At 42.0% G+C, this 18,428-nt stretch overlaps 1 protein-coding gene across 1 annotated transcript in view; it reads left to right on the top strand.

The window, feature by feature from the left end:
- The first annotated feature begins 7,745 nt into the window (after positions 1-7,745).
- DPYS (dihydropyrimidinase) overlaps positions 7,746-18,428 on the top strand; it is a 32,804-nt gene continuing 22,121 nt past the window's right edge. The window contains exons 1-5 of the mRNA XM_072851173.1: positions 7,746-7,862; positions 8,742-9,017; positions 12,177-12,335; positions 14,521-14,700; positions 15,863-16,052. Coding sequence (XP_072707274.1) covers positions 7,770-7,862; positions 8,742-9,017; positions 12,177-12,335; positions 14,521-14,700; positions 15,863-16,052 — 898 coding nt within the window. The 5' untranslated portion in view covers positions 7,746-7,769. The remainder of the gene's footprint in view (positions 7,863-8,741; positions 9,018-12,176; positions 12,336-14,520; positions 14,701-15,862; positions 16,053-18,428) is intronic.

Raw genomic sequence — 18,428 nt, forward strand, 5'->3', positions numbered from 1 at the left:
CTTTGTTTCTTTTTATTCTGGAGAACTTGAATTAGTGTTTTGTTTCAGTGATTCTTCATTTAGCTGTAGTACAATGCTAGGGCATTTTGAACAAAAGTCATAATGATTCACTGTGGAATTATCTTATTTTCTGTAATAAATCACTTTCATCTGAAAGCTTTGAAGAATGTAGGTTATTGTGAGGCGAGTTTTCTCCTCATGTAAAGTTTTCTAAGCATGGAAGGAGTTTGTCATTGTTCCTTTTCACATATCACACTTTTCTTGTCATTTGATTTGCATTGAAACATTAAGGGGGCTGACTGAGCTTCTGATGCTGCAAGGGCTTGTTTTGTTTCCAAAGTAAAGCCCATTTTCAGTAGAAGTTCAGCAAGTATTGCTGATAACTCTTCTTTCAAAACAGATTCCCAGAGAGGATGCTGGAATTAGTTACAATATCTTGTGTTCCACTTCTGTCCAAATGCCAAAGCAAGAACTTGTGGCAAAGCTTGGATTCGGTCTAGGGAAATCACAGTTCAAGTTTGGGACACAAATACTTTTTCAGTGAGTCTTTACATTAAATACTCACTGCAGATCAAAGTTAATCATGACTTTCCCTGTTGGGGTGAGTTTTTGCTTCCTTTCTGAAAAGTGAATGTTTACTGGCCTTTTTCATTCTCCTGCAGCTATTCAACTGCTGCAGTTGTCCTGAGGAAGTACGGCACATTTCCCGTAAATCTTGCTTTAAGTTAACAGCTTTAATCTTCCTGCAGTTGTGATGAGGCTTTTTGTGGGGTGTGTTGTGTTGGTTTGTGAGGTTTTTCTTGGCTGTATCTCTTTTATTCCTCACCTGTGTGTTTCTGAAAATAAGCAGTTGGTAACTGAACTCCTCCAGGACATCAGCTACAATTCAATTGCCCAAAATGGGGTATGTTCTGAAAGGACAAGGGAGAAGTCTGTCTTGTCCCTTTGTGAAGTCACTGAAAGTATGGAGAGGTAAGCAGATCAACAGTTAAAACTCTTTCCCTTCTATCCTTTTTTGGGATTTGACTACTTGTAGTTAGGTTCCCCGCATCAAAGTAAATTAAAATCCATAATTATTGGACTTGATATAGAGAAGTTTTATAGCACAACATGCCTTTCATGCCAATATATTTGTACAGTTGGGGCTTCCATTCACATCTAGTACCACACTATGGTCTATCTGGTGAATAGTAACTTGGAGGAAGAGAATGTAGTGTTCACTAAATTAACGTATTATCTAACAATTCTGATAGACAAGACTTCCTCCATCACTGATGGAGGAAATGAGAGAAGTAGCTCTATAAGCAATCTAGGTTAGTGATTCCTAATTGCGCTTTGAGAAAGGTCTTTTGGGGAAAGCTAGCATTAACAAAATGTAGCTAATCTTTGTGAATATCCAGGCACAAATTAATGTTTCTAATATTTCCACATACACACCGAAATCTAGCAGAAGAGTTTAGCTTTCAGCATTAGTTCCTCCTTGTGACCAAGTTGCATCATATTATCAAAATACCAAAGAAAAGATACAATCTGAAATACTTAACTTGCATTCATTTTGAAAGATTATTCCACATTACAGTCACCCTGTATGCTGTTTGTGCAGGAAGGAAAGGGATGGAATACAGGAGGCAAAAAAAAAAAAGATGAAAAGATGAGTCACTGTATTTTGAATTTGAATGATGGGAGACTTGTAATAAAATGGACTAGAAACTCTAAAGGAATATAATTATAATCTATTACATTGCACAAAGGATTTTTTTTTTTTTGAGATGAGCAATTGTAGGAGATCCCCCCCAGAAAAGTCAGAATGGGTAGGGCATGTCAAATCAGGAATGTATAAGAGAAGGAAAGGAGGAGTTCTGGTTCAGGGTGTGCTTCCTAACAAATAAGAATGGTTTCTTATGCAAAATGTAAAGGACAAAGGAATAAGCTTGTTTTAAGGAATAAGGAAAAGATCCCTGAAATAAGGATACATTGTAGATATTACCTAACAGGGGCAGGTATCCGAATCCAGAGCAGAAATCTCAGATTTTTGTCCCAGCATTGTTGACTTGTGGCATTACAGAGGTAAGGCAGAATAATTAGTAGAATTGCATTCGTACCTTTGCAACCAAATAGTCATGCATCTAAAGGTATGCCAACAGAAATGCAGAAATAATTTTTAGCTGCTTCTCCAGGTGTAGAAAATTGAGCAAGAACAATTGGTAAAATCTATTGTTTTAAACCTGTCGTCTTTCCTATGGTCAGTTAAGAAGGACCTTTGACAGCCGCAGTTAGAGGAAGTGGTTCTGGTGCACCAGATGAGAAACAAAGGCAGGAGCAATATAGAGGATAGTGAGGAAGGTTATAAACAGACGTCTTATTTCTGCAGTGGGATGGCAAGGAACAGAGGTGTTCAGTTTTGCTTTCTCTTGCCTGGTATGTCGGGCAGCAATTATAATACTGACTTCACGCTCATTCAAAAAAAGAGATGTATAGTTTGAGAATTGGCCAAAACAATATAAATAATATTTTGCAGTGTTTTTCTGGATAATGTATTAGTAAAAGTAACAATTTCCAAAGGAAGCTAATCTCTGTGCTTTTGTGGTTATGTTTCTTGGAGTTTGGAAAAATCCCACCTATGAACTGGCTTTTTTTGGCTGAGATTATCCACCAGGAAGCAACTGACAGATCTGATGAGTCTGTTTTTCCCAGAACATCCTGAGACCTAGAACTTCAATGCCTGAACTTGAACTGCCTTTGTGGTCTCACAGATTTTTAGAAGGTGGCCATTTATTGGACCCTTATTAAGCCACTATGGGAAATGAATAGTGGAAAGAGCATAGTAGTAGGGTTTCTTAGATGCTCCTTTGCTGGGTTCCTGATCTTTCTTTTCTCTTCCTTGGTTGTGCTGTCTGGGTCTACGATTTGTGTTGAGCAAGTTCAACGAGCAAAAGGCACTTAGCCTCATGAAAATGAGAGTCACTACTTATTGTTACTTTAAAAAGTAGGATGGTCTTCAGCACATGCAACAGGTTTGGCTGCCTGCCTTCGTGTCACAGATGTGGGGCCCAAGGTGCTAATGGGCTGCAGCATCACTTCCAAAGTATTTGGGGAAAGACTGGCACTAGAAGCTTGGATGTGGCCCAGTACTTACACTAAGGAGAGCATATTTATAACTACAGATGACGTGGAACTACAGGATTCAACTCCTTTAATCATCTTTTTTTAGCCTTGTTTTATTACAGGAAACCAATAGGGTGTACTTGCTAGTTTTGGAAAGCATTTACAACTGAAGAAGCCTTTAGAGATTAGATTTTAAAACAGCACCACTTGTTTGTGTCTGCAAATCTGTCTCTTGAAAGTAGCACCAGATTGCTCTGAAAACTAGTTGTGAAGTTTTGACAAGCGGCACCTGACTCTTCTCACAATTGTGAAGACTTTCCAGGTGCAATTACATGTAGACCATCTGATTTTACTGAATAAGTATTAAATTCCCACTGCAGAAGAGATGGGTGTGAAAGTAAATCCCAGGTGAACAGGCGTTATGGATTCTTTATAGGAATTACAGAGAAATGCCTACTGAGTATTCAAAGTCCTTCTGACTTTCTGAATATGGGAAAAGATAACCACTCGTTCCCTTCTGCAAATCCAGAGTTCACCTCAAACTGACACATCTTTACATTGATTCTCCAAAACCAAGTGCTTTATCCAGCTTTACTGAAAGTCAGTGGTATCCTTTCTGTTAATTTTCTTGGGTTGAAAATCTGGTTCATGATCCAGTCTTTCTTCCTTGGAGGAAAGTTGTCAAAAATGGAAAATACTATTAATAACACTTCTTCAGTAGCTGAGCTTTCTCCCCACTGCTCATCATCAGTCTCTAGTTTCCTTCACAAAAGATCTTTATTGTTTGTCCAAAAGGCTTTTTGTTTGCATCTCCTGCATTTTGAGATGCATCTCTGCCTCACCAACTTTTAATTGAAGCTTAATGCCAGTAAGAATCCTTGATTTAAGAAAAAGCTAAAGACTGAGTGATGATAGAAGGGCTTTTCAGAAATAGCATATGGTAGGAAGGATGTGGAAATGGAAGAAAAGGGAGGATAAGAGTAAGATGGGATAATTACGGCAGAAGATAGAAATTAATAACATTTTATGCTGGGACGTAGCAGTTAAAGGTTCCAGGGAGAGGTGGGTGAGTGCGTGTGTCTCAGAACTTTAAACTGTGTCTTCATTATAATGACTTTTAGAAGATGTTGTCAAGGTCTTCTGAATGTTCCAAACTTCAGTCGTCCATTTCTTGCAAACCTGTTCCTTGATTTGCTGAATTATTTTATTTTGGTAAATAATAGATGTGGATTGGGTTTTCTTCAGGGTTCTTCATCTTAAAATTAAATCAGTTAAGTTAATCATTAGGTTACTGAGAAATCTCTTTGATCATACTTCTGTGATAGCTACATTAAACAAGCCATTCCAATGTTTAGATTTCCAGGATTATTTGCTTTGCTGCAGACAACAAAAGCATTAGCATAAGATTCAAGTTCAGGGTTGCAATTGATGACTTTCTGCAATGTCTCTCAAACCATTGAACTACTATGTAATATTTTAGGACTAATATCCTAATATTTTAGGAGTAAATGTTTCTTAACAGGAAACTTCTCTGCACAGTTGTTGCAGTTTAAGCCCAGCTGGCAGCTAAGCACCATGCAGCCACTTGCTCACTCCCCCTCAGCAGGATGGGGGAGAGAATGGGAAGGGTGAAAATGAGAAAACTCGTGGGTTGAGATAAAGACAGTTTAATAGGTAAAGCAAAAGCCATGCACTCAGGCAAAGCAAAACAAGGAATTCATTCACTACTTCCCATGGGCAGGCAGGTGTTCAGCCATCTCCAGGAAAGCAGGGCTCCATCACGCCTAACCGTTACTTGGGAAGACAAATGCCATCACTCCGAACATCCCTCCCTTCCTTCTTCTTCCCCAGCTTTATATGCTGAGCATGACGCCATATGGTCTGGAATATCCCTTTGGTCAATCAGGGTCAGCTGTCCCAGCTGTGTCCCCTCCCAGCTTCTTGTGCACCCCCAGCCTACTCGCTGGTGGGGTGGGGTGAGGAGCAGAAGAGGCCTTGACTCTGTGTAAGCACTGCTCAGCAGCAACTAAAACATCCCTGTGTTATCAACACTGTTTTCAGCATAAATCCAAAACACAGCCCCATACTAGCTACTGTGAAGAGAATTAACTCTCTCTGTACTAACCAGTACAACAGTGCAGAGTCAGCCACTGATTACAGAACAAAGATTTGTCTTAAACCGTGCAAAGAGAAGGATAAAAAGAGTAAAATGTTTTGTGGGTGAAGGTTACAAAGCCAATTAAGAGCCCGAAGTAGTGTTGCAGCAGCAACACGTATTCAGTCATCACTAAGAATATGGGGCCAGTTGTCTTCTCACAACATTATAAGGATTATTTCTGTCCCACAGGTGGTATTTCAGGCCATTCTTTCCAGGAACAGCTGAGCTGTGAAATATCAAATATTTACCAAATGTACATAAATGCAGCTGATGTGAGATTATCTTGTTGGTCCAAACAGACTAAATAAAAGGACTGCTTAGACAGAATGTCATTATCTACCAATAACCTATTTAATGTGTTCAAAACCACCTGTGGGATAAATTCAGTTTTCCTAGGCACAGCATTATGAGACCTAACACTCAATTACCTTGCCGCTTTGTGGGACCTGCAGCTCTGAGTTGGGCATGAAGTTACAGGTAGGAAGGTTTAGGCACTTAAGAGTAGGATCCACAAAGTCTAAATTAGCCAGGAGGAAATGAGAGGAGGGGAAACACAGCTCAAGCCTGATGCTGTTCAGAAACAGAATAGGATTTTCAGCTGTGCTACTCTTCATGCATTTAGGTGTCAAAGTCATGTCAGCTCTTTCCTTTGCAACACACAAAAAAGGAAACTGAATACCCTGGTGCTTACCATAGTCTGCTGTGATGTGGCAGGCCTGCCTTCAAAACTCCCTCTGCCCAATTCGGGGGAAGGATTTGAGCAGGAACAGTTTACCACTGCCAGTAGCCCAAAAGCATACTTGGAGGTCATTATCTAGGTCTGTCATGTAGAAACTCATTTCATAGAAATAACTAAATATTCATTGGCCATGGAGAAATGGTAAGAAAGTGACTAGTTTAGGTTGGCAGTTTCGGCACTGAACTGGGAGATTCAGGGTGAAGCCTCTTTGCCAATAAATACTGAATAATTCGTTGATGCTGTTCCATGTGAAATCATTAAATACCCATTGGGGCAGGCATATGAACTTGCCTGCTGCACCCCATGTGACTGCTGCACCCCATGTGACTGCACATGATCGAATGAACCTCTTTCTTTGCCACCCCCTCTCCTCACTTAACAAAGGTCACTTGATTTATACAAAGTGAAACTTTCACACCTGAGACACACTCATCTCCGATCCCTGGCAGTCCAGCTATTCAGGTGCCCATCTGCATGGTGGGAGAATGGGTTCACTGCCTCAGCAGCAGCAGAGATTCAAAGTATAGCCCTGTTACCCCATTTCAGTGCCCACCTGGACCTCTTCCGTCCTCATGCTCTAACATTCACAATTCCTGTCTTAGAGCACCATAGTCTGACTTTCCTCCTGTGTCTTTATTCCACAGCTCTTCATCTGAATAATCGTATTGCTGAAACTCAACTGTTCCTGGCTCATCAGTGGCATTGTAATTAGTGAGCCAGAGTTCCTGCCTGAATTCCCATCGCGGTACCTTGACCCTTGTCTTTTTACTGGCTTTAAATGCAGCAGACATGGTAGATGCAGGTTGCCCTTTCCTGCCCGTTCAGCACCACACAGCTGCCCCGGGAGCCTTGGGGCATTTCACTTTGTTGTTCTCATTCTTTGCGCTGCTTTTCCAAACAAGTTTTGACCTTTTCTGTTGCTGTGTGCTGTGATGAATCCTGGTGGGTCTCTGTCCCACTGCACAAGGGTGAGGCATGAGACAAGGCAATTTGGGATGAGCAGATACAAAGGCAAACTTCTGGTACTGCTCTCCTACCCACTGGGAGAGAAGGAACAAAGGTAACACGCTGATGGGAAGGTGAGCATTTTCCAAATCTAGTGTCATCTATTTAAGTGTCTTTTCGGTAGCCTATGTGTGCACCCTCTCACTGCCCTCAGAGACAATATTCCGCCTTCTGAAGCCATCACGGCAGATCTGGAAGAGGTCGAGGGGATGAAGAGCTGGTGCTCAGCAGATTCAGGGACACGGCTGAGCAGTGTCACTGCCCAGCACGCAAAGCCCCGGTTACTGGAGAAGCAGGAAGAGCCCATAGAAGCAGGTGCCTCTGGGATGGTGTAGAGCAGGTCTTCCCTCTTCTGCTCCAAGCTTTTAGCTCGTTTTCGACCCGTCTTAATTTTACTTTCCCTCCTCTTTTTCCAGGTCTATATGCTGAAACGCACAAGCCACCCCTCCCAGCCTCGGTCACGCCAGCCATGGACGAAACCCGCCGCAGAAGCCCCGACTTCCCCGTTCCCCTGGATCTCGCTGCCCAGCGGCGGGGCTCCACCGCCCCGGCCCTCGGCAAGGGGCCGCGCTCGGCCGGGGGAGGCGCGAGGGGCCGGGCCCAGGCCGGCGCTGCCAGCGGGGTCGGCGGTTGCTGCCTGCGCGGGCCGGGGCCGGGGCCGGGGCCGGGCCGGGCGGGGCCGCCGGCGGTTGTGCGGGCAACAGTGCGGGGGGCAGCGGGGCGCGGCCGGCCCAGCGCGCCGGGCGGGGCCGCGGGGCGCAGATGGCGCAAGGAAACAGCTACCGGAGGATGATTTTCACGTGGTCCTTCGACAGCGGCCGCACGGCCCAGGCGCTGGAGCCGCCTGTAGACAGGGTGAGGAGGGGCCCGGGCAGCCTCCGGAAATCCCCGAGGGGCTTTCCCCCGCAGCCCGGTGTGCTGTCCAAGTGGTGGCATTGGCGGGGCGGGGAGAGCTGTGTTTGGGTCCTGAGGGTTGCGTGTCGCAGATCATCTTCTGAGAAACGGTTCGGGAGCAGTTCCTGATGGCCGGTGGCCTCCGGCAGTGGCTCGGTCCCAAGGCAGCGGAGGGGCCCCTGCCATATCAGCCTGCGGAGGGTTCAGCAGCGGTGGCCGTGACACTTGGACCACTGCTGCCCTGCACTCTCCCGGCCCCTGTGCATGGGCAGGACCCCCAGGCTCCCCAGACATGGCTGCAGGGACCTCAGGTCATCCTTGGGCTCCCCGGCCACCTCTGTGGAAAGTTCAGGTCACCCCTGGGCTCCCTGGCCACCTCTGTGGAGAGCTTGGGTTACTCTCGGTTTCCTCAAACCCCATTGCAAAGAGCTTGGGTCACCCTTGGGCGTCACAAGCTGATGAGTGGCCACATTTTCAAAACAGCCCAGTGTGTTTCAAGCCCCAGGGTGTATGGGGCAGGCTGGAGCGAGTGCCATGAGAACCCAGCCGGACCCTCCTGAAAGCCTGGCCCTGCTTTCTCCAGGCAAAGAGAACTGGAGCAGACAGGGCCTGAAGCCAGCTCTCTGCCACCAGCCTGCGCGCCGGCTCGCTGCACGTGCTGGGCATTGGTGCTTCGCTGGGGGAGGTGGAGCTGCTAAGGGCAGTCTGTTTAAATAGCACTGTGTGGTGTGTGTTTAGGGCCATGTGGAGATAACCTGCTGCTCTGGGAGAAGGGTGGGCAGTGAAATACCCTCAGGCAAGAGCAACTTTCTGAGCTGAGGCCTCGCTTTCGCCTTCTAGGCTCCCATGCCGCCCCAAAACCTGGCTCAGCAGAGACTTTTGATCAAGGGGGGAAAAGTCGTGAACGACGACCACTCTGTGGTGGCTGATGTGTACGTGGAAGATGGAGTGGTGCAGCAGGTGGGACCGAACCTAAACCCTGAGCCACCCGCTGGACTTGTTGTGCTGGATGCGACCAACAAGCTGGTGATCCCTGGGGGCATCGACACTCATACACACATGCAGTTCCCTTTTATGGGTAGCAGGTCAAAAGATGACTTCTATACAGGAACAAAGGTGGGTGCACATATGTGTGTCTGTGTGTCCATCTGAGCTTTCTTAGAAAGTGATGCCTGCTGGTTATTCAATATTACTTCTAAAAGAGAGAATAGTGTGGATCAAGCGCAGGCAATTGTTACTGTCCCTTAGCTGGGACATTGTAATAAGTGATTGGGGTACTCAGAGGTCCACCTTCAACCAGTATGTTATTTGAGTTCCTTCAGAGACTTTTCTGGCTGTGGGTGGCAAGTGTTAAGCGCAGTCATTTACCCTGGCTGTCACCGTGCAGACTACAACTTGCACTGGTACATGCAACAAGCTTCACACTTTTCCGAGCAAAGGTTAACTGAAGCAACAGTTGAACTCCCCAGTGCATTGGGAGCACTTCTGTGGTAATCTGACCTTCTCCTCTGTTCGCATGGGGAAATGCAAGCTTTTCTTCTGTCATTCAGTTCTGTCTTTACTGTGTCTCTCAGTGAAAGTCCAGTTCAAATACGCTTTCTAAAAGTTTCTCATTTCTCCCAGTTTTACACTTGGAGTGGTTTTTTTTCAGCTTTTTAGCTGATCTCATTACATTCCCTGCATTAGCAGTGTATCAATTACTAGTGTTAACAGTATTATGCATCATCTCCATACAGTAAAAATACAGAGCTCCCTAAAATTTATAAGGTACTTTTCTAAGAGCTTTGCTGTGGAGGCTGAAATCCTTTGCCCACAGAAGGGATTGCATTGCCCTACTTGGCTTGCCTGTTAGCCAGCATCCTCAGAGAGCCTGTTATATCCTGTCACACAACTGTTAAGAATCTTTAAAGTTTGCAGTCCTGCTTAGATTGACCCTATTCTTTAACAGGAAATGTCATTTCTTGCTTGCCCCATCATGTCATGAGAGTGTGAGTTAGATTGTTTGAGTGGCGTAATTGTACATTTCCATACTCTAACAAGGATTTGGCTTTTTTTAATGTTGAGCCCAGAGTACTGAAGGGAAGACTACAAGTGACCTGTACGCTATTCTTAAATTACTTCACACTGCTTTTTGTGATAAATGAAGAGAAAAAAATCAAGTCCACAGTGTCTGTTCTGCTTGTCTACAGACATCACAAAGTATGTTTCCTGGGTGAATGAAGCGCAGAATTTGATTTCTGGAATACTTCGTTTACATGATTTACAGTACACAAAAATATATATGAATGTTTTGTCATTTTCTGCAACAATCCTTGATTTCTCTGTGAAGACCATTTTTGTAAACTAATTATCAACAATGTATTTAGAAATTTGACATCGCAAGAGAAATCAAACAAATGTGGCTTGAAGCCAGAAGATTATTTTGGTTGACAGGAGAAAACATTTAAAAGAAACAGCAGTGACTGTGGATTTCTCTTAAGACATCTGCTTGAGGTGTAAGTGATCTCATTCTTCAAGTGCCTTCATTGACTTTAAAGGGAACCGAAGATGCATACTAACTCAGATGTAGGTGCCTACACTGTAAATCCCAAATTAAAGGAGATAAATTGTGTGCTAACTTGCAAAAAAAGTACTAGTTTCAGTTAGCATGTAGATTTTTTGAATAACTTTTTGAGGCATTGGACAGGAAAGCTGCAAATCATAGACTGCATACACAAAACAGGATGCCTAAATAGTCACTTTGGTGCATAAAAGAAGACTCTAGATCCAGCCTAGTGATCAGATGTCAAAAAGTTAGATATTGTAGACCTTCTTAAAGGTCAAAGTCTGGCAGGTGTTCAGAGCTTTTTACTCAAGGTCATAATCCGACAAATATTTTGACAAGAGAATCAGAGAGACAAAGTTGTGTTCCAACTATTGCAAAATACGCTACAATGATTAACTAAGATTTACCCATTCAGCTGAGTAAATAAAGGCACAGAATACCTCTCTTTACAAAGAGAGGGGAAAAAATATGTTAGGGCTAAAAAGAGACTTTGAGTGGATTGTGGAACCAATGACTTTTTTCTTCTTGAAGTTTATAACTATTCTTTAATTCTAAGTCCTATTTAACAAATAAGTCAATCTGTCTTGTGGAAAAAAAAATTGAGAGTTTGAACTTCTTTTGGGGAAAATGTTCTGCTGAATTCACCACAGATTCAAAAATGTTTATGTCACTCTCCAAAGTTATTTTTTTGCAAAATATACTGACATATTTATGATTTTGCTTCTGATTCCTAAGTGGAGAGAAGGAAGGAAGGGGCTGATTGATCTAGAAATAGGAAGAGTAATTTAGCATGAATTTGAACTGTGTATATTTTGATCTGAATTGGTTGTACCTGTTGTGCAAAGGGATGATTGTTCAGAGCAATAGGGAGGATCTAGCTAATTGGAAGATTGCAACAATTACAGCAAAGGAATTTCTATATTGGATCAATTTCTGTTAGTTGAGGATCCAGTTTCTGGGAGTGACTAACAAAGATCCTTCAAAAGAAAAAAAAGAGTAATAATTCAATTGTCCGTAAAGGAGAATGAAAATTATTGGTTAAAAAGCAATTTTTGATCCTCATAACATACATAAAGTAAAATTGTTGTTTGTTTATTTATTTACTTGTAAATATTTATATGGCGGATGTAAATACCTCATTCTATTTCAAAACCTGCTATGCAGTTTTACTAAATGATACCCTGTCAGTAATAAAAATAATTTTAAAACACTTTAAAAATCCTTTTGGCAAGAGTTTGGGAATTTTCACACTGGATTTTCAAACTGAATCTGGGGGGTTTTTTGTTGTATGTCTGCCCCTTAATACTTTCCTGTCACACAGGCTTGTTTTTTCAGCTACGTAGACTCTGAAGAAGCATTTCTCAAGTTGATTATGGTCTTCTGATGCTCTCCTTTCTCTGTGATCCCACCCACTTAAGGAAACTCACTGATGCATGAATGCTGCAGACTTGTCTCCAAATCTTTGATCAGATTTTGTACCTATGTGAAAACTTCTTCAGTCTGAGAATTTCCCCATGATTCTCCTCAATACCTGTTTGAGAACATCCTTCTCAAAGGAGGTGAAATTAATCTCCACAATCATTTTGCAAATTCAGACTTTACTCAGGGAAACTCTTCAGTGGCTTTTGGCTTTTCAGCATATCAAGATTAATTGTTGCACAGGGAATCAGAGAGGGTGGGAGGAAATTGCATTCTCTCTGATTGCTAAATATTAACTTTCTTGCTTTCAGGCTGCTATAGCAGGAGGAACCACTATGATCATCGACTTTGCCATCCCTCAGAAAGGCTGTTCTCTTATTGAAGCCTTTGATACATGGAAGAGCTGGGCAGACCCTAAAGTCTGCTGTGATTATGCACTGCATGTGGCAGTTACATGGTGGAGCAACAAGGTAGACACAACAGCTGATTTTCAATTCCATGAATTGGTACTGCACCTGCTTTGAATTAGTCCTCACGTGCTAAATATAGCTTGCTGGCAGTGTAATAGTTAGTGTATTTTTGTGTGTAAAAACTACATTTGAAATAGTCCACATCCTTCTAAAAGTACATGTATTTGAAAAAATAAAGAAAGTCTGCAGATAGCCTACATCTTTGGATAATACTGCACAAAATTAAAGGGAAAGGAAGCAGTTGTGCAAGACTAAGACCAGGCAGGCCAGAGGGGACAAGAGGCGTTTGCATAAATTTTGGCTTTTGTAACTTGAACACTTGATAATCTATGCTCCTGTTGAGTCTTGGTGTTATTTTATTTTTTTTTTAATAAGGGTGTACCTGCTAAATACGCTACTTAACTTTATTTGTAAAGGAAGAGTTCTATTCCTGAGTGACTGCAGTAATATCTCCTTAAAGTAAAGCAGGACTGGAGCCAGTAATTACTTGAATGTGAGATTATCTAAAAAAACTATCTATTTTTGGAATTTACGTATGTGAGAATTGTCCTTGTTGCATGAATGTTTGCTGATAGCCTGAAAGCTTTACTGAATAAGTTAACTTTTCAGGTGCTTGGCATCTATCTGAACCTGACCCAGGTTTTACAAGACCACTTTGGATCCTCAGAGAACATGCATCAGTACATAGTTATATTAAGTAAATGTCATTTTTAAATATGAGTACTCCCTTTAATTTTTAACTTTTAAAATGTATAAACCAAAGCCTTCACTCTGCAAACACCCCATCTTTAGTATTCTGTGCACTGAGCACTAAACAGACTGAGCCCAACCTGTAGCTCAAGGCAAAGACATAAAATAAATTCTCCAGTGAAGTCTGAGGAATGTGCATTTGAAACAGCCTTAGTAGAGAACAGTGGAATAGTACTGAAAAATCCAATAAAACTGGGGAGGTGTAAATCAGTGAAATGTTCTGGTTTATGTTAAGAAGTTAACTGTTTTTAAAGGCCAAGATTGAAAGAAATAGAAAGGTCTGACGTTTTGTAGCTGTAAAAGACCTGGGTAAAGCAGACTTCGATATTTCATGCCCTTCTAATTAGCTATCATCTCTTCAGGACTTAAAGTATTGATTAAAAACATACATTCTTTACAATGCCTTCCCTTAGTCATAGTAATTGGTGAAGAAGAAAATAAATGACATGCCTCTATATTTGTGCCAGAGCAGGGCCTTATGTCAGGTATTTATTTGTTTGATAATTCCCACTCCAGTTATGCTCCCATCCCTCCTCTGGATAAATCCAGAAAATTTCCTTGAGTTTTATATCAATCTCTCACCTTTCTTGGGCAGATCTAACCAGATTATTAGAGAGAAGATGAAAAATAATGTTTTTCTTTTTGAGAGGAATTCATCCATGGAAATTGTAATAGCATTGCAGATACATGTCAATTACTGTCACCATCATTTCACTGGGAAGGGAACCAAAGTTAGGTAATGGATCATTCTAGCTAACCAGCTGCACAGAAACCTTTGGGCTAAATTCTGCATCTTTCTTTCCTTCTTTGGGACATAATGTTTTGCTGAGCTTCACAGACTCTAGCAGAAGCAGGGAATCCTATCAAGGAGTGCATATAAGAAAAAAAGCAGGCTTGCATCTAGAGTTTTAGAGCCATTTTGTTTGACGACAAAATATTTCAAAAGGCTGTGTGTTGTTTAGAGTCAGGAAAAAGCTCTAGGAGATAAGATCTTTTCTGTCACTCTTTTATTTGCCAGAAGCTGAAGCCTATTACGATCCAATTTTGAAATTAAATTTTGCACAAATCTCCATACTCTATAAATTGGATACATTGATTGTAATATTGGACTGGGTATTTTCAACATTAGGAGGTTTTTTTGGAATAAAATTCTGTTTCACTATCTTTTGGAAAAAACATTGCCTTCCTGCAATTAGCTTGTGCTTCCAATATCTGCACTGCAGTGGTACTGGTTTATATACTTTGAGAATCAATTTGATACAAGAAGAATAGTATAAGTCAGTCTTTAAATATATGACTTAGGCTGTTTGGACTGAACGTATGTTTGATGGGTGAGTAAAGGCTCACCCTTCATACTTACAATTTCTTTATACAAAATAATTAACAGGTAAAATATAATATTGCTGTTTTTTGAAAATTGCTGACTGTGTTTCAGGTGAAGGAAGAAATGAAAAGTCTTGTTCAAAACAAAGGTGTCAACTCCTTTAAGATGTTTATGGCCTATAAAGATCTATACATGGTCAATGATGAGGAGTTATATGCAGCCTTTTCCTGCTGTAAGGAACTTGGAGCAGTTGCTCAAGTCCATGCGGAGAATGGGGAGCTAATTGCACAGGTAGGCATTTGCCATTTTGTCCATCAAAGTCAGGAATATAAATGGTCCTGTTATCTAAGCACTTCAATAGTTGTGTTAGTACTATCACTGTATCATAGGGAAAGGCTTTTCTACCCTATTTTACTTCCATGGAACTGAAGACAAACATCTTGGCCAAGATGCTAAAGGATGCTTGTGGTGGGCTAAGAAATTGTAACCCGGAGTCCTGGGTTCAGGGTAGACAGGAGGCAAATGATCCTGTTATAATGAGAGTTATACTTGCAGTACAATATATATATACTTGCAGTATAATATATATACTTGCAATGTAATATGTGTACTTGACTGACAAAGAAAGCATCAGTCAGATCCTGACCATCGACCAGGTCAAAGGGGGAGCACCTGGCCAAGTATTTAGACATCAGGTGTGTGATGCCTAACCCTAGGTCTCTCCAAACATAGTCAGCTCATCTAACAGGAATGAATCCAGAAGTATGGAGAAAGTTTCACTGACTGGCCACAAAAGTCTCAACATCCCTTTATGCATAGTTAGCCTCACTTCACACTTGCTACTGCCATCTTAGTGTTGTGTGGAGGCACTGGGGGTATAACTACACTGATGTCTTTGAGTTTTTTCAACTATTCTAGTCAATAGTGCTTTGACTCTGCCCCAGGTCCCATAATGGAAATGAATTTATTGCTAAGGAATCTCAAATCAGCAAAGCATAAGTTCCTGGAATATAGTGGGGACAAAATCTTATGCCTCTTTAAAACCTTGGAGCCTCATTCAGAGGCTCTGGATGTGTATCTTTGTGCTTAGTAAGGATCTTTCCATTTTTTTTCCAATAAGGGGTTAGTACTGTCATCTCAGTTACTGGCTGTGATCATTTAAGAGTACGTATCGAGAGAAGTAGGATTTTCAAAAGTGATTATTTATCCCTGAAAGCCAGTGGAGTGTGTTCTCTGAAGTCACTTAGGTATTCTGAGACCTGTGTTTATTGAGAGATATAGTGGATTTCGGATAACACAACAATAACTTCTCTTGAAAAAAAATCATAACTGCCTTGTTTTTTTTCTCAAACTAGCTGCAGCGGCTGGTTTAGGATCCATTTGGCTGACAGCGTGTTCATGACACCATGGTTGCACTTTAGCTGACTCTTACTTGTTTTTGTGTGGTGTTCAGGGTGCAAAGAAGATGCTGGCAATGGGAATAACTGGCCCTGAGGGGCATGAGCTGTGTCGTCCTGAAGAAGTGGAAGCTGAAGCTACGCAGAGAGCAATTACCATAGCAAATGCTGTAAACTGCCCCCTTTTTGTAGTCCATGTAATGAGTAAATCTGCAGCAAGGGTGATAAGTAATGCACGAAGACAAGGTAAAAGTCCTAATTCTTTTATGCTTGGTCAATGGCATTGGAGGAAGGGTCATGGAAAACCAAACATACCATCAGTATCCTACTTCTCATAGGTGCCATCAGAACATGGGTGAATTTCTTGGAGTGGGATGTCTAAACTGTGTGTGTGTGTTGTGGGGCCCAAGGGGAGTGTCGTGGTTTAACCCCAGCCAGCAACTAAACACCACCCAGCCGCTCACTCGCTCCCCCCCAGCAGGAAGGGTAGAAGTGAGAAAACTCATGGGTTGAGATAAAGACAGTTTAATAGGTAAAGCAAAAGCCATGCACTCAAGCAAAGCAAAACAAGGAATTCATTCACTACTTCTCATCGGCAGGCAGGTGTTCAGCCATCTCCAGGAAAGCAGGGCTCCATCGCACATAACAGTGACTTGGGAAGACAAACGCCATCGCTCCAAACGTCCCCCCCTTCCTGCTTCTTCCCCCAGCTTTACATGCTGAGTGTGACATCATATGGTATGGGATATCCCTTTGGTCAGTCGGGGTCAGCTGTCCCGGCTGTGTCCCCTCCCAGCTTCTTGTGCACCCCCAGGCTACTCGCTGGTGGGGTGGGGTGAGGAGCAGAAAAGGCCTTGACTCTGTGTAAGCGCTGCTCAGCAGCAACTAAAACAATCCCAGTATTATCAACACTGTTTCCATCACAAATCCAAAACATAGCCCCATACTAGCTACTATGAAGAAAATTAACTTTACCCCAGCCAAAACCAGCACAGGGAGCTAAGAAGTGTGGAAGAACAGCAACTGGGATTGAGACTTTCCCTTCTCCCCAGAGCAAACTTTTTTTCTCCTTTGTACTGTACCTCCAAGGTCAAAGCGATGGCCAGAACAGCATTATTGCATTAAAAATGATGTGACCAGTCCAAGACAATATATGCTTTGCTATTCCCCTCCCTTGAGTTATAGTCTGCAAGCTATTATTAGCAGCTATTTAGATGAGAAACTCTACAAGAGAGACCACACCATGTTTTTACAGACAGCACCATGGCATGACCAGGACTCCTATTCACCGGGCACTTAGAAATCATCGTGACGATAACAGTGTCTGAAAGCCTCAATTCCCTCCAGGGAAGGTTTTCTCAGGTCATGCACTGCAGGGTTCATAAATAGTTCTGGTCAGCCAAGGGAGCCTGACCCTCTTGACCATCTGTAGGGCAGGCTAGAAGCAGCCTGAAGGCTGTAGGGATTCAGGATGTTTTACCTCGTCACCTGTAAATTAATCCAAAGCAGCCTGTGGAACCAGCACTGTGAGGAGACATTATATGGGTGGAAGGAGCAGGGCAGAGGCCCATGATTTGGAGGACCTAAAACTTTATGGAATATCTGTCCTCCTTATCTTTTTACATCTCAGCTTGTGTTCATCTGACCTAATTGCATGTACACCTCAGTTTCCTTATTTCTTGACTTTAGATAATGCTTGCATTGGGGGCGTAGATTATTAATATCAAAATGCAGAGTATGAGAGCTTGAGGAAAGTGCAGTGAAAACCAGCATGACATCATTGTGCTAATATAGATGGATATGTTTATGTGGAGTATGTATTGACTATGACTTCTAGCAAGACTTATCAGTAATTCAAGTTTATAAAAGAATCCATCAGAACATTTTTTACTAGCACATCTTTTGGTACTGTGCTATATTGGATTCCTCCACTAGATGACAGTGCTGCTGGTAATGTGGATTATATCCATCCGTGTACAGTTATTTTTACATTCACGGGTGTGGTGTCAACATTAACTACAAGAAGCTGTAACAACAGTTAAAATAGCCAGATTAAAGATGAAACACTGGCTGTGAACATAAAAGAGCTAAGATAGGAGGTGGTGTTTTATAACACAGTATTCAAGTACAAAATTCTATACTCATAGTAAATACTGTAAAATATTGTTAGGCATGTGTCGTAAGAATAGGCTGCTGTGCCAGTATGATAACTGACTTGATAACAGTATGCTTCTTCGATGTGTATAAAGAAGAAATTGGTACAACTTATGCTTATTGTGGTGCAAATTAGATCTTATAGCTTCCTGGGTTCATGCAGTCAGAATCATCAATGCTTGCCTTTGTGCACAGCAACGTATAACATCTCTCCATAATTAATTTCTATTTGCATGGAAGTATACTGTTTAGGAAACAGAAATCTAGGATTGATTAAGAAATTTCAAAAGATAGCTAGTGTACCACAAAGATAGGTACAAAGATATTATAGTTTTTAATGAGACTGATCTGTATAAATTCTGGCAATTAGAAATTCATTGTTCTTTGTTTCAGTAAAAGTTATTTTCCATTCTTCAATTAAAAGTGGTAATACAAAACAAGGAGTTCCAGACAAAAAAAAAATTCTCA

This window comes from Ciconia boyciana, chromosome 2, assembly GCF_034638445.1.
Source record: "Ciconia boyciana chromosome 2, ASM3463844v1, whole genome shotgun sequence".
In the NCBI taxonomy this organism is placed as follows: domain Eukaryota; kingdom Metazoa; phylum Chordata; class Aves; order Ciconiiformes; family Ciconiidae; genus Ciconia; species Ciconia boyciana.